Below are 14,751 nucleotides of genomic sequence, written 5' to 3'. Positions count from 1 at the left end.
GGAAAAATGGTTTTCTTAGGAATATTACAGGTCATGATTGTGTATCAGGAACAAAATTGGGTACACCATGTCATGGGGTACGACAGCCTCTAATTAGGGAGGAAATGAAAAGACACAGTTAAGATCAACATGCCGATTGCATGCATGGAGGACATCAGCAAGCCAAGAATGGAGATGGACTTAGATGCCAGAGGCAGAAAACTTGATATGCCCAGAGACATAGCCTTGAACTCTTGTTTAAGGTTCAGAGCATGCATCCATCATTGCAAGAGAAGCAACTGTATATTCAAAGTTGAGTGGTCTGGGCAAAGTCCAATTTGATGATCAGAAATATTAAGAAGAGGAAAGACTTGAGGTGACTGTAATGATGGATTTTATTACCTTACATACGTCTTTATGTAAAAAATGTGTCTTGCAGTTTATTGGATTAATTTTTTGACCTTCCTTGTGTACTGGATCAGTGATGTTAGCTGTCTTCCGAGTAGACGAGCGGTGGCCCAAGGTATAGTACAAGCAGAAGAAAGTGGACAGAGAAGTAAGAGAGGCAGAGTTGAGGCTGAGTCAGAATTATCTCTACTTCCATGGGTGAAAAACTCAAAGTGTTCAGGAAGTGTTGGGTAAATTGGGGATGAGAAGGGATTGATCAGGTACATGAGCATTGGGGATGAGCAAAGAGTTCAGACATCCAGCTATGCCGCAAGCAGACTCTGCAGTGAAGTCATTCGAGGTAAGGGAATGCAAGGAGGGGGGGCATATGCCGGAGACAGACTTAACAAGGCGCCACCAGGTCGTGGAGGAAGAGACAGTTTGGAGAGCTCAATCTATTTATTTACTCACCTCAGAATGAATGATGCTTCTGTCTTGCCTTCCTTGCTGCGGGTTTTGTGGAATGACCAGAGGGTGCTGTCTGTTCAGTTCTCCTTCCACATTGGGAAAGCAAGTTGCTGTATTGCAATTGTTTGCATGATTCTCAACTGAAGAATTGACATTACAATAAGTTATTTTGTCTTCTTTGCCCCTGTAGGGTCCCAACTCTCTCAAAAAGAGGCCATCAGAAACACAAGTAATGAGAAGTCAGTGTATATACGAGGGGCGTGTGTTCGACACCAATGAGTCGTGGAATGTAGATAGTTGTACCACCTGTACATGTGAGGTAAGGTTGCACTTCTTCCTCTCTGAACATTACTAACTTCCTACAAATGATAAGCACATGATAAGAAGTTGCATAATTGGCTTGTTCATCATAGAGATATTCCTTACATTCCAGATTTATAAAAAAATATACCCCTTTTATACAGATATTGTTAAAGAAATAAATTTAGATTAAAAGTTTGCAATGAAATTTTGCTTTGCTTACATCTGGAGCGTTCTCCCATCATTACTATAATGCAAACAAAAGATTTTTCAGATCCGTTTTTGGCCACAAGCTTGAAAAGCACCAGAATTCTTCACAATGTATCCAAACCGCATCTGAAGATCAAGTCTAGACAGTTAAATGATCACAAAACAGCATTGTGCAAACACCTAGGGTGTTTGTTCTTAATCTGCTGGACGTCCATCTAATCGTGTGCAGGTTGTCTGCTGTGCATCCGTAAATAAGGACATGGATTCGGAATGTCTTATGGGCAGCGGCTGTCTTTTGGAAAATTTAATCAAATGCTTTTCTCAGTGCTAAGGTTCATGTAAGGAGCTCACATCGAGTTGATGGATTTCAAGTCACACACAAATCTCTGAACAAACTTATGGTGCAATGTGCAAAAGCTGAGCTTTGTGAGTTGGCTGGCTACAAGGCTCGGCTAATGCCAAGGCGAGCTGCGCGGTGGGATCTGCACAGGAAGCTGAATGATTTTGTTACGTTTCCCCAGTCAGTGAGAATTCATAAAAGATCCGCCGTCAGACCATGGCCCTCACATTCCAGCACTAGCAGCAAGAATTCCATTGCATAAACTTGGCGAGAGGGCCAAACAGAGGTCTCTTTCAGCTGCCGGCAGCTGGAGGCGGCCCGTGGTAGAGTGGTGACAAAATTTCCTTCTTTTTTCACAACAGCTCTCCGTTAAACGTCCAGGACTGCAGGCGAGCTGTGAAAGGTCCATTCAGCACAAGCCACGCTTGCTTGGAATCACAGTAGCGCTGCATTTAGACCGGGGTTAATTGATAATTCCACGCAATTGATCGCTCCAGCACCTCCGGCGGCACGGCCTCTTATTCGGTTTGCTCTCCAACCATCACGTACACATTCCAAGGCAATGCTTGTCTCCCAAGGAATCTTGCTTTGTTTCCTTATTTTATAGAAAGTGCTGCAATATTCCAAGGGGTTCACTGCAATATTCTGCAATATGCTGCAAACTGCAATATTCTGCAATATGCTGCAAACTGCAATATTCTGCAATATGCTGCAAACTGCAATATTCTGCAATATGCTGCAAACTGCAATATTCTGCAATATGCTGCAAACTGCAATATTCTGCAATATGCTGCAAACTGCAATATTCTGCAATATGCTGCAAACTGCAATATTCTGCAATATGCTGCAAACTGCAATATTCTGCAATATGCTGAAAACTACAATATTCCAACTGCAATATTCCAACTGCAATATTCCAATGCACAATGATAGCTTCAGGAAAGGAAAAATATATTGGTGATAATATTTCTTGAGTATGCAAATTTCCTGGATTTAAGAAATACAGTAATCATGTATTTTTGTTGGAGTGATTATTGTTCAAGGAGAAGTTTGCAAATACATGTACAGTTTCTTGTTTTACTAATAAAAAGCACTGCCAATGATATAAGAAGTTAGCTACTCCATTATTTGGGTCTGAACATGCATGCTGATGGGAGTAGTGTACAATATGGCACCGAAGAACTTCATTGAGATCTATATTATGGGAAAGGAACGCCAAGGATGATTCATCTTTAAAATTCATTGATATTATCCATGCCATTGATGTTGTTTTCAGAATGACAAGACATTCTGCCAAAAGCTCATCTGCCCACCTGTCACCTGCACCAACCCCGTTACACACGATGGAGAATGCTGTCCTATGTGCCTAGGTGTGTAATCACTCACCCATCTCTCACTGAAATATTCCTGCATATGACGGCTTTCGGTGGTTATGAAGAACTGGTATAACATTTCTTACTCTTCTTTCTTACTTTCATGAGTTTTTTTTTTGTTTTGTATACAAGATCGAGGCTCGTGCAAGAGCTAACATTGATCACAAAAAGACAAACTGACACATACAACATAAAACATATGATAAAGGGAGCGGGAGAACAAGATGGAGAGCAGGGACATTTGGAGATCTGTGGGAGGGAGAGGGCTTGGGGGAGGAGGCATGGGAAGGGGGGAGGGGGGTGGGAGAGATAAAAAAAAACACATGGACACTGCTAGGACTTCCAGGAAAGAAGTCGGTATTTCAAAAAAGTGGATCGGGGTGAATTAGCGGGGGTAGAAAAGATCAAGGTTTTGGATGGGGGAAGATAAGAGATGGTGGTGGACTGCTGTTTTAAAGACCTGGAGGGAGGAGTGGGATTGAAGAGAGTGAGGGAGTTGTTCCAGAGGCGGGAGAAAAGAGGAATAAAAGAGTGAAGGTGAATAGGGAGTCTTGATTTTGGCAGTTTAACCATAAAAGACCCTTCCAATGTGAGCTAGCCACATTTATGCAGTTTCTTGATGCAACGTTTATGCAACTCTCTCTTGGGGCCCTTAAATCATAACTCCGTAGCCTCAAGTCACCTTTAAAAGGTTCTGAATAGCATTGGGAACAGTCACGGTCATAATCATTTATTCTGCCATTTTAAGTTTTTGGCCTCGAATGTGTGTTGATGCAACTCTATCTTGGGGTCCTTCGATCATAACTGCATGTGTTTTTGTTCTACAACAGTTATGTCATCTCACAGTGTTATCTTATTCCTCCGTCTGGCTCGTTTTCCCTCGAATACGTCATTCGACATGTTTTCATTTATCACCACATGACTAATCCATTTTCCCTTTTATTAACCCACACGTGAATCGAAAAACGTGGTGAAGCAATTGGTTCACTCCTTCTGTCTGTCTACAGACGTCAGGCTACGATTGAGGAACTACTTAGTTTCAATTGAATGTTATATTTTGAACACTGTTGAACATGAATCAGAAAACAAAGCTACAGTTTTGAGTACTTTGGCTCAGAATTTGGCAAATTTTATGGAATCTCGTCGCGAGTGCTCAGGTGCAGAGAGGAGTAAGGTAATTTCTTTCAGTCTGCCTACCTGTCTGGCAGTCAAACAAAATTGAAAATCACTCCAAACAGGAAACTTACTGTTTTTGTGGACGTTATAAATAAACAAGGTTAAATAAGGCGGTACAAAAAACGGTGCATTAATGGCGGTCACTTTCCGAAAAAAAGTTTTTGTTTTTTTCTGGTCTTTTAAACCTTTATTTTATTTCAATTGAATTATATACTTAAACATTGCAAAGCACAAATCACTTTCTTTGCACTTCCAAAAACCTCCATTTTAGCAATACTTGGACAAAATATTATGCCATTTGACATCATCTCGACCAATTATATTTGCCACTCACGCTCTCCGGTGGGGAAATATCGAGATTCAGATAAATTTGCAGCTCATATCAAATATAGATCATGCTCGGAAACGCAAAGCAAGAGTTTAAAAGAACCTTCCCATTTCATTTCTCCTCAAGACTGTGCAGGGTAAGATGTTCTACGAACTCTCTAGTTTTTATTTGAATTGTTTTGATGAAACTTGTTTTCTCCTCGCTTTCATCATTCGTCTTTATTTGTGTCAAACCGAGAATTTCTGTATATTTTTGGTTTGTTTACAATCCTGTGTGTACGTCGGTGACTTTTCCTCCCTCATTTTTTGAGAACTTCCTAACTTCGGTCTTTTGTACATTTATCTTCCTTTAGAATTAATCTGCCTTCTCTTCCCACTAACTTCTCGAATCTGTCTTCAGAATAAACCATTGCAGCTTTGTCATCTGCAAACCTATCTAACTGACGAAGCTGTCCACTAACTTACACCCCATCTTGCATCTCTTCCCAAATGAGCAATTCATCAATTAAAGGCCATATTAAACCGTTATTAAAATACAGCACACGCATCAAATTGCAATGTTTCATTAGTCATTATTAAACTACCACCTCTTTTATCATGCCATGATTAAAGGAAAACTGCAAGGTTGTTGGGCAATGAAATTATATCAACATAGTTTATCCCCCATGCTACAGAATGAGCTGGAAATTCTTCGGTTCTATTCTAAGGCAAGAGGCAACACTTGACACCATGGAATAATAAAGTTTAGCAGTCAAGTTGAGGATTAACTTGCCATTGGTTAATGACATCACTTTTCAGGACAGAAAGGATTGAGAAGACAATTATCATTATATTTAAGAAACTTAAACAGCACTCAGTAGAGCACATAACTCCGCCAGTCTGACCAGTTTATGTTTTGTATCCCACTGATAGGCCGGATCTGCCTCCGGACCTGAATCAAAATCGAATCGGCTTGTTCTTGTCACCTGCCCAACCCATCCCTCAAGTTTTGTCATAATCCGTCCACAACTTTTTGAAATATCATGCTATGTATTCTTTTTGGCCCATCTTTCAATGGTGAAGAATCACTTAAAAATTAAAAAAAAAAAATGCTCGTATCCGGATCCGAATCGGTGCCTTGTTAAACACCCAACATGTCCACCAGATTGCGTCCAAATCTGTCCATAACTTTTTGAGAAATTGTGCGATATATCATTTTTGCCTCTATCTCTCAATGGAAGAATTACAAAAACTTGTAGTACCCAGATCCGGATCTGCATCTTCATCGAAATCTAATCAATTTGTCCTTGTCACACACACAACCTGTCCACCAAGTTTCGTCCAAATCCGTCCATAACTTTTTGAGATATCGTGCTATGTATCGGTTTTAGTCCCATCTCTCAATGGTGAAGAATCACTTTTTAATTAAATAATTATCTTGTCCGAATCCATATTCAGATCTTCACCAAAATCGAATCGATTATTCCTTGTCACACACACAACCTGCCCACCAAATGTCATCTGAATCCATCCCCAATTTTTTCAGATATCCTGCTCACAGGCAAACAAACTGACAAACAGACTTATATAGGGTTAGTTTTCTAAGGCTGTAGGCTGCACCTCATTTTGTCGAATAAAGTGGTATTCGGGTGGTTCCGGTATTTGGGACCGCAGGGACGGAAAGTGCAGGTACGGGGTGCTTGGCACTCCCCAGCCGGCCCGCTCTGAAGGTTCGGATCGGGACACCGGGATTCATTCCGGTCGCCCGGTCGGCCCGGAGGTGGGGGTGCGGGGCCTGTCACCGAACGTCAAAACAAACGGCCTGCCGGGGCCGCCCAAAAGTCGGGCGTGAGGGGCGCGTCCACTAATGGAACGCCTCTCGCTTCCCAGATCGAGGGCCACGTGGTCAGGAGAACCTCGTCCCTTCTGGTTGCCCTGCCGTCCCGCCATGGGCGCTGGCAGGGTGTACTTCAAACTAAGCTTAAGTGTCAAGTGTTAAGTTCCTCCTTGCCCTCGCAAGGGAAAGGCTAGGGTCAAGCTCTTCCAAATTTCCAAACACTAGAAATCGGACGTCTCAAATTAATTAACTAATTTGTTAATACATCTCAGTCGCCCGCGACCTCTCTAGCGCGGGCGTCGAACCAGTTCATTTCCGGTGCGACCGGGCCGAATATCGGCCCGGCCGTGGCCGAAGCCGTTGATTCCGCCGTAGCACGCTAACGCGTAGGCTCGCGCGCCCCCGGTCCGCCGGGGCTCCGCGGGTGTCCTACCGTGCCTGGCGCCGCTATTCTCTCGACTTCCGGGAGTAGGTGCAGGTGCCCGGGGACGGATCTCGCTGTCTAAACATGGTAGCGCTAGGCCAGTGGGACCGCCGGGACCCACGTGCACTCACACGTTGATATGCGCGTGGGCGGCAGTATCAGACCGGGGCGCCCAAATGCGCCACGCGCCCAAACGCTCCCCGGCTAAAGTTCATCCTGATGCGCCCACGTTGTGCGGACAAACCCCACCGAGTCGAGGGCCACGTGGTCAGGAGAACCTCGTCCCTTCTGGTCACACTGTGCCTATCGGTCGGCCTCGAAGACCGAAAAAATGACTATGTCACCCTGACAGACAGGGGTGATTTTTTTTTTTTGTGGCAGAGGTAAATATTTCTTTCATAATTGATTAATCTGGTTCCACATAGTGTGTAACCATCCTATTACCCTGAAAGAGAGAAAGCTGCAGAATAAATTACTAATGACACAAAGCCGAATGACATTTACGAGCAGTGACTTAAATCCAGCTGAAAGTGCAGGATGTTCTTGAAAGGTAATTGAAGTGGAATAAATAGCAGCAGCATGTTTGTTACATTTGTTTCACATACACCTGATACATAATATTACAGGAAGTAATGAAGAAAATAAATTGCCAATAATATCGACTCACATTGAATTAACCATCGAAAGCTTCACTATGATCAGGTGGAGCTGCCAAACGATTTTAATATTCACACATCCCGATAGCTTTCCTGAAGTCATCCAAGCAAGGCAAGCTTTGTCAAGAACTAAAAACAGTGTTACAGTACCATGTAAATAAACATATTTCAAATTAAAATCAACCAGAGGGTTCAGTTCAGCCCAATGGTTAGGCCCATGTTTCTCAGAAAAACACAAAATAGTAAGCAGGTCTTTGGAATTTACTTTCAAAGTCAATGAAGCAGATTATGAAAATGACAGTCACAATGGATTTCACTTTGAAAAGTGTGAAGTCTGGTTGACATTGGAATCTATGGTGTTAACTCTTTCACAAAAGAACAATTGCCCTATTGATGTCTTTGCTGACACTAGCACCACCACACCCCAAATCTCCACGAGCATACTCACAGCACACAATAACACACTCAAGTTTCTCACCAGAACCTTATAATCTATCTATAATTCCAGCAATCTCTGTGTGTATGTCTGTGTGTCTGTGTGTCTGTGTGTCTGTGTGTCTGTGTGTTTGTCTGTGACCGCTGTTTCTCGACAACCACGGGTCCGATATACTTGAAACTTGCCAGGTATATTGCTGGGGACCCGAGGATGTGCCTTTTCAAGGTTTGTAATTAATCGGACAAGTACCTACCGAGCTATGTCCAAAAAACGCTTCAACCAATCAGAGAGCAGCGAGCTATCACGTGTGCCGAACCGTTAATGCAATGCAAGCGTTAATGCGTTAATGCAAGGCTTTTCTTTTTTCCCCTCTTCTCTTTCTACTTTTCCTTGCGATTAAATTGCAAACAGCCAAAATACGTTGACGCTAATTGAATAATTGGCCATTAACACTAAAATAATCGTAACTGCGATATGCCAACTTCCGGACAGTGCAGCCTTCCATGTTGTTGTTGTTTGCAGCAGCTGTTTGCAGCAAGGCAAGGCTTTTCTTTTTTTCCCTCTTCTCTTTCTACTTTTCCTTGCGATTAAATTGCAAAAAGCCAAAATACGTTGGCGCTAATTGAATAATTGGGCATTATGTTTTACAACTAATAAAAACGAATTTGCGATTCATTCGCTTTCCTGCGCGTTTGTGTACGCGATGGCGATTTCTTTACCAAACTCCGGAAGCCGTTCGCTTTGGACCGAACCATTGCATGTAAATAGAGGGGGGGGATTGTCACCACTCGCAAGCCGTTCGCTTTGGACCAAACCATTTCATGTAAATAGGGGGGGGGATATAATTTTAGATATATATATAGTACGGGCATGCCCTAGTTTGAATTAATGACCTCAGTTATAGCACATTTAAATGACCAAGCGAAGTTCTTACAAATCCAATCGTCTTCATCTACATACTTGCACTTAAAACCATTACTCAAATAAAAGTGGCTTGGGCCTTTATTAAAGTCATTTCATAAAATGCTAAAATACATGTCACTGTGCTGACACCAAATCCAATAATTAATCCAACAATGTTATTTATTCATTTATTTATGGGCAACACCTATTTGTTTGCACAGTTTATGAGAGTGTGGGAGTATAACTGTGCTATGGCACGATGCCACCCATCCACGCTCCTCTCTGAATATGAAATTTGGCCATGCTTCTAGCATAGCATGGCCAAATGTCCATCTGAGGGATGATGCACTTTGCAATGCAACCCCCTGCCTGCATTCGACCAAGACGAGATGACTCAAGCAGGAACAAACTGCTTCTAGCATAGCATGGCCAAATGTCCATCTGAGGGATGATGCACTTTGCAATGCAACCCCCTGCCTGCATTCGACCAAGACGAGATGACTCAAGCATGAGTACACTTACTCTCCACTATCACGTTATCACTCTCCACCATCACGATTGATGAACAGCCTTAAAAGCAATGTAGAAGAAGACGTGTTCTAGATACAGAAAAAAATGCCACATATAATGGATTTCTGATCTGTCCTATAAATATACAGTGTATACATATATACATATATATATATATATATATATATATATATATATATATATATACCGTGGGACCCCGCTATTCGTGGGGGATAAGTTCCTGGAAAATGCCACGAATTGCGAAACCGCGAATGGCGGGGCATTGTTTCAATGGAAAAAGGGGGGGATAGCTTCCGGAGTCGCGAAAATCCGTGAATAGAGAGGAACAAACTGCGAATGGTGAGGCAAAATCCGCAAATGGTGAGGCAAATCCCGACAATGTCGTCAAATATCTGTGAAGGTCGATGAAAGTCACGGAAATGGCGAGGAAAATCCCACCCGTTTCAATGGGGAAAAGGGAGACAGCTAATTGTACTAATAGATACTGTGGAGTGTTTTCATTCTGTACAGTAACTCTCGGGGATGACGTGTTATGCAGCTGGTGGAACATCCCGCAAAGCTCTCGATTATAGTCCGGCTAGAATTTGTCGCCGCGAAAGCCATGAAAACGCAAAGCACACAGTAGTGAATGTAGAAGCAGGTCATGCTCGCGACTCATAGATGTTTTATGTCCAGCTGCTTTATGCATGGCTGGTGAAAGATGGGTTTTATAAATGAGTCAAGCTAGCGGTTCGCGAATTTTTTTTTTGCACCTCTGAAAAACCGCACTTTCGCAGAACACGGCCGTGAATAGGAAAAAAAAAACGGCAATTTCGCAGAACACGGCTGAGAATAGAAAAAAACTGCGAATTCGCCGGACATTTTCCAGCGAATAGAGAAACAGATTACATTTTATCACCCGCGAATACGCGGAACTTGCGGATTTATATATATATATATATATATATATATATATATATATATATATATATATATATATATATATATATATATATATATATATATATATATACACATCACAAGCCACTTAGCATACCACTTACGATTTTCGACCACACCCATCTCACCCTAACTGCTCACCACTAGACAATTAAGCAAAAGTTGTTATTTTTGACGTTTTTATTTCAGAGTTAAAATAACCCTTATTGTTGTGTCATCGTCTTAATAGAGGATTCTCAGCAGTTATACAAGGCATTGCCATAGCGATATACCGACAATTGCTTTTCAGATTCAGAAACCATTGCCATAGTGATACAACAACCCTTACTATACTTTGTATATTACCCATTCATTATTTCTGTTAGAGTATGTAAGATTGTGCTGATATTTTATATAGTACTTGAGTGCAATATCATATGCTTTGGAATGACAATTATGAACAATGTATGACTTCCATATTCACTATAATTTGGCAATACAGTACAGCGTGATTGATTGAACTCATTTTCAGAAACCATGCAAAAAGGAATTTGATCTTTATCACGATCCCCTCCTGCAATTTATCCAACAAAATTTGAAGTTTATAGCGAAAGGTTATTTTGTAGCACCATCTGGAACTCAGGCATTCTGTCCAACATAAATATTTTCATATGCAAAAGCCAACTATTTCAGCTTCAGATTCGCAAGAAGAGATTTAGTAGCATCAGCCATTCTTACATTTCATTCCAAATCCAGAATATTCTCTTGTCATTCTTGAACTTTTTTTTTCGGCAAAAGCAAGATTTTTTTTTTCTGATTATCTTCGAAATTGTGTCTGAAATATAAGGAAAGGCGATAAATCTGCATGTGTGACCATGTTGAAAACTTTCTGGGAGTTAAAATTGTTCAGAAAAACTTCACACTTTCTAACTCTTAAACGTGAAGATCACTCAACAACATACGTTTCTAAATGGCGTTCCATGCTTGTATGTAAGGTTTAACATCAGAACGGGAACTCTTTATAATACACGTCATTTGTATATTATGAAATTGTTCAGTTCTTCTATTGAATGCGGAGGGCATCAGAGTAGCTCGGTGTGAGTCCTTTAATTTCTCAACTGCATGGGCTTGAGCTCAATCTCAAGAGGATGCTAAGCTGTCTGCTCCATCGACAATGATGGCATCAAGATGGTATGGTATTTTTTGTTAAAGGTAGCTCTTTGAGCCAGTGTCCAAGCATAATCGGTATATTATCACGATGATGAATTTTCTGAACCGGATGTTGAGAGAGTTTTGCTGACTGTCATGAGCAAGAAGGTGAAGTGACGATGCTTCCTCAATGCAAGAGAGTTTTCAAGCCCTCTCTTGGTTTGAAGAAGGGCTCAATCCTAATACGTTACTTCTTCTTCTCCCAAGGTTAGCATACCTCTCTCAACATCTGGTTGAGAAAACTTGTCCATATTTTTCTGCTGATGCAGACCGACTCTAGGCCTCATAAAGACTAGGCTTTCATTTAGTGTCACTAAGATGCTGACTTACGGTTGCATGAATTGGCACATTTACATTAAATCATATGAGATCAAATCTAATCTTGATTTTTTTTTCATTTTTAATGACAATTTCTCTAAAACCTGGAGAATGTCAAAGAAAATTGACTCTCTTGCTATCAGAAATTGCAGTCAGTGGCAGTTGCTCTTCTAACAGATACTTCTCTCCTCCGTCATCCCTCATTAGCCAAAGACTCCGAAGATGGATGGTCCCCTTGGTCTGAGTGGACGGATTGTTCAGTCACATGTGGCATAGGGACACAACAGCGTGGCCGCTCTTGTGACCGCATCAGCAATCCTTGCGTCGGGGTCTCCATCCAAACTCAGACCTGCCATAACAAAGGGTGTGATAAAAGGAGTAAGTGTCTCCTCTGGTCCCCTCTTCTTCCCCGTTCCATCTGATGTGATACTTTTATTTTGAACTCCCTACCTTTTTCTATTGGTTTGTCACACAGGAGGGTATTGTTGGACCTTATTATTGTCCTGGGTAAAAGGATGTGGGCAGTGTTGCTGATGGAGTTATCTCTAGGCCATGGTTTTTTTGGTTGTTTTGTTTTGTACAAGTTTTTCCATTGCACATTGCTCCATTGGTGGTAATTCATGTGACTCACCTGATGAAATTTCCTCACCTTTCTTTCAGGCTTTTGGTTTGATCCTCATATCTTCTCACTAATAGCATTATCCTTTGCCTCACAGTTCTGATGCTTTGTTTGTCCTCCTCACTTTGTTCAGTTCGGCAAAATGGTGGTTGGAGTTATTGGTCACCATGGTCTTCGTGCTCTGTGAGTTGTGGTTCAGGGAACGCTACACGTATCCGCCTGTGTAACTCGCCTGTGCCACAAATGGGTGGAAGTGACTGTCAAGGTATTGGACGTGAAAATCAACCATGCAAAAACAAACCTTGTCCTGGTGAGAAAACAGCACCAAACACCCTTCATGATACTTTCCATATGTCATCAACTTTTGATCTCGTTCACCGAAGGTGGACGTAGATTATGTTTTCACCCCTGTCTGTGTGTCTGTTTGTCTGTGAGCATTATATCTCAAAATGTTATAGACGAATTCGGACGAAATTTAGTGGAAAGATTAGGTGTGTGACAAGGACAAATTGATTCGATTTTGGTGAAAATAAACATCCGGATCAACTACTACAATTGTAAAACTGATTCTTCACCATTGTGTTATAATGTTTTCACTACTGTCTGTCTGTCTGTTTGTTTGTTTCTGTCTTTGTCTGTTTGTGAACAAAATATACCAAAAAGTTGTGGACGGATTCAGACAAATTTAAGAGAGAGGTTGGGTATATGATACGGACGAAATGATTTCATTTTTGGGAATATCCGGAACCAGATCTGGATCCGAGAATTTTTAAAGTGATTCTTCACTATTGGGAGATCGGGCCAAAAACGATATATAGCGGAATATCTCAAAAAGTTGTGGACGGATTCGAACGAAACTTGGTAGATAGGTCAGGTGTGTGACACGAACGAATTGATTTCATTTTGGTGAAGATTCGCAGACGGATCCGGATATGAGAATTTTTAAGCGATTCTTCACCATTAAGTTATAGGTCTAAAACCAATATGTAGCACAGTATCTCAAAAAGTTATGGACGGATTTGGCCGAAACTTGGTGAATGAGTTGGTTAGACGACAAGAACACGCAATTCGATTTTGGTTCAGGTCCAAATCCAGATCCGGCCTATCAGTGGGATCCGAAATGTAAACTGTCGAGCCTGGCGGACATTTGCTCTCTACCGAGTGCCGTTCTAGTTTTGTTTTTTTGCTTATGTTTATTTATTTATTTATTTTTTCTCTATCCTGTTTGTGTTGTTTTGTGCTCTGTGTACAATTCCTCTGCCGGTTTTGCACTTTAAAAAATTGGGTTTTACAAAATGCTCTTGTTAGCTTAACTTAAATGTATCCCCCTGTTTTATACTCTTCAACATCAGTCAAATCTCAGAAACCTCAAAAACTCGAAAACGAGCACCGTGCTCAGCAATGTATGATTCTTCTCATCATCTCTTTTATTTTTAATCACCAGTTTTATTTTGGGCACCGATCAAAGTGAGGGAAATTATTTTATTTGTATGATATATACAAAGTGTGGATACTCTTCAAATGATTTCCTTTAAACAGACGTCATGGTCGAGGGATTGCTGTGACTTTTGTGGATCTGTTTTTTGGAAAAAAAACAGTTTTTCAGTCAATTGATCCAATTTGAATAACATTCATGTCGTCCGTCTAATTGGCTTGTGGAGTAGAAATATAACAGATAAATCATCGATAGAAGCAGTAATAAAAATGAGGAAGTTTGACCAGTGGACCAGCACACACTGTGATATCTTTTTAGGATACATTAAGACGTCACAAGTGATATCTACTGAACTGCTGTGTTCGTTATGATTCAAAAAGTTCCTGTACAATAAGTTCCCAACTCCCCAACTTTCTTTTTTTACAATGCACATTTTTTGTTTCCAACTTTAGTGGATGGATCGTGGGGACCATGGGCTCCATGGGCTGCATGTCCCGTGACGTGTGGCGGTGGTGTCCGTCATCGCGAGCATCTGTGCAACAACCCTGCAGCGCAATATGGTGGAAAAGAATGCATTGGAAAGGGAAGGGAGAGTGAAATGTGCAACAAGCAGCAATGTCCCATCGGTGGGTCATACAGGAGGGTGTTATTGGACCTTATTATTGTCCTGGGTAAAGGAATGTGGGCGGTGGTGCTGATGGAGTTATCACTAGGCCAGGGTGAAATGTGTCAGACGTTAGAGTTGTCCTTCTGGCTGAATTAGGTTGCACACCTGTTTACTGTGTTGCGGTACCACTTTACGTTAATTAATTAAATTTAGGTTGTTGAATTTTAATTCCGCATTGGCCCAATAAATGTTGTCGTTTTAAGAGCGCACGTGCTTCTGGCATTCAGCGAACGTCTGAATCCAAATGATCCTTGTGTGT

The 14,751-nt window shown here is 41.4% G+C and overlaps 2 protein-coding genes across 2 annotated transcripts in view; both read left to right on the top strand.

Annotated features, from left to right (window-relative positions):
* The window catches only part of LOC144894359 (uncharacterized), a 460,407-nt gene that overhangs the window by 374,959 nt on the left and 70,697 nt on the right, over window positions 1-14,751 (top strand). The gene's annotated exons all lie outside the window — the stretch shown is intronic.
* THBS1 (thrombospondin 1) overlaps window positions 1-14,751 on the top strand; it is a 59,386-nt gene that overhangs the window by 15,679 nt on the left and 28,956 nt on the right. Inside the window, exons 5-9 of the mRNA XM_068131030.2 lie at window positions 1,025-1,153; window positions 2,961-3,054; window positions 11,979-12,149; window positions 12,524-12,700; window positions 14,278-14,451. Coding sequence (XP_067987131.2) covers window positions 1,025-1,153; window positions 2,961-3,054; window positions 11,979-12,149; window positions 12,524-12,700; window positions 14,278-14,451 — 745 coding nt within the window. The remainder of the gene's footprint in view (window positions 1-1,024; window positions 1,154-2,960; window positions 3,055-11,978; window positions 12,150-12,523; window positions 12,701-14,277; window positions 14,452-14,751) is intronic.

Source organism: Myxine glutinosa, chromosome 11, assembly GCF_964187855.1.
Source record: "Myxine glutinosa chromosome 11, kmMyxGlut1.1, whole genome shotgun sequence".
NCBI classification, from domain to species: Eukaryota; Metazoa; Chordata; class Myxini; order Myxiniformes; family Myxinidae; genus Myxine; species Myxine glutinosa.
This window is presented reverse-complemented; position numbering and strand designations above follow the sequence as displayed.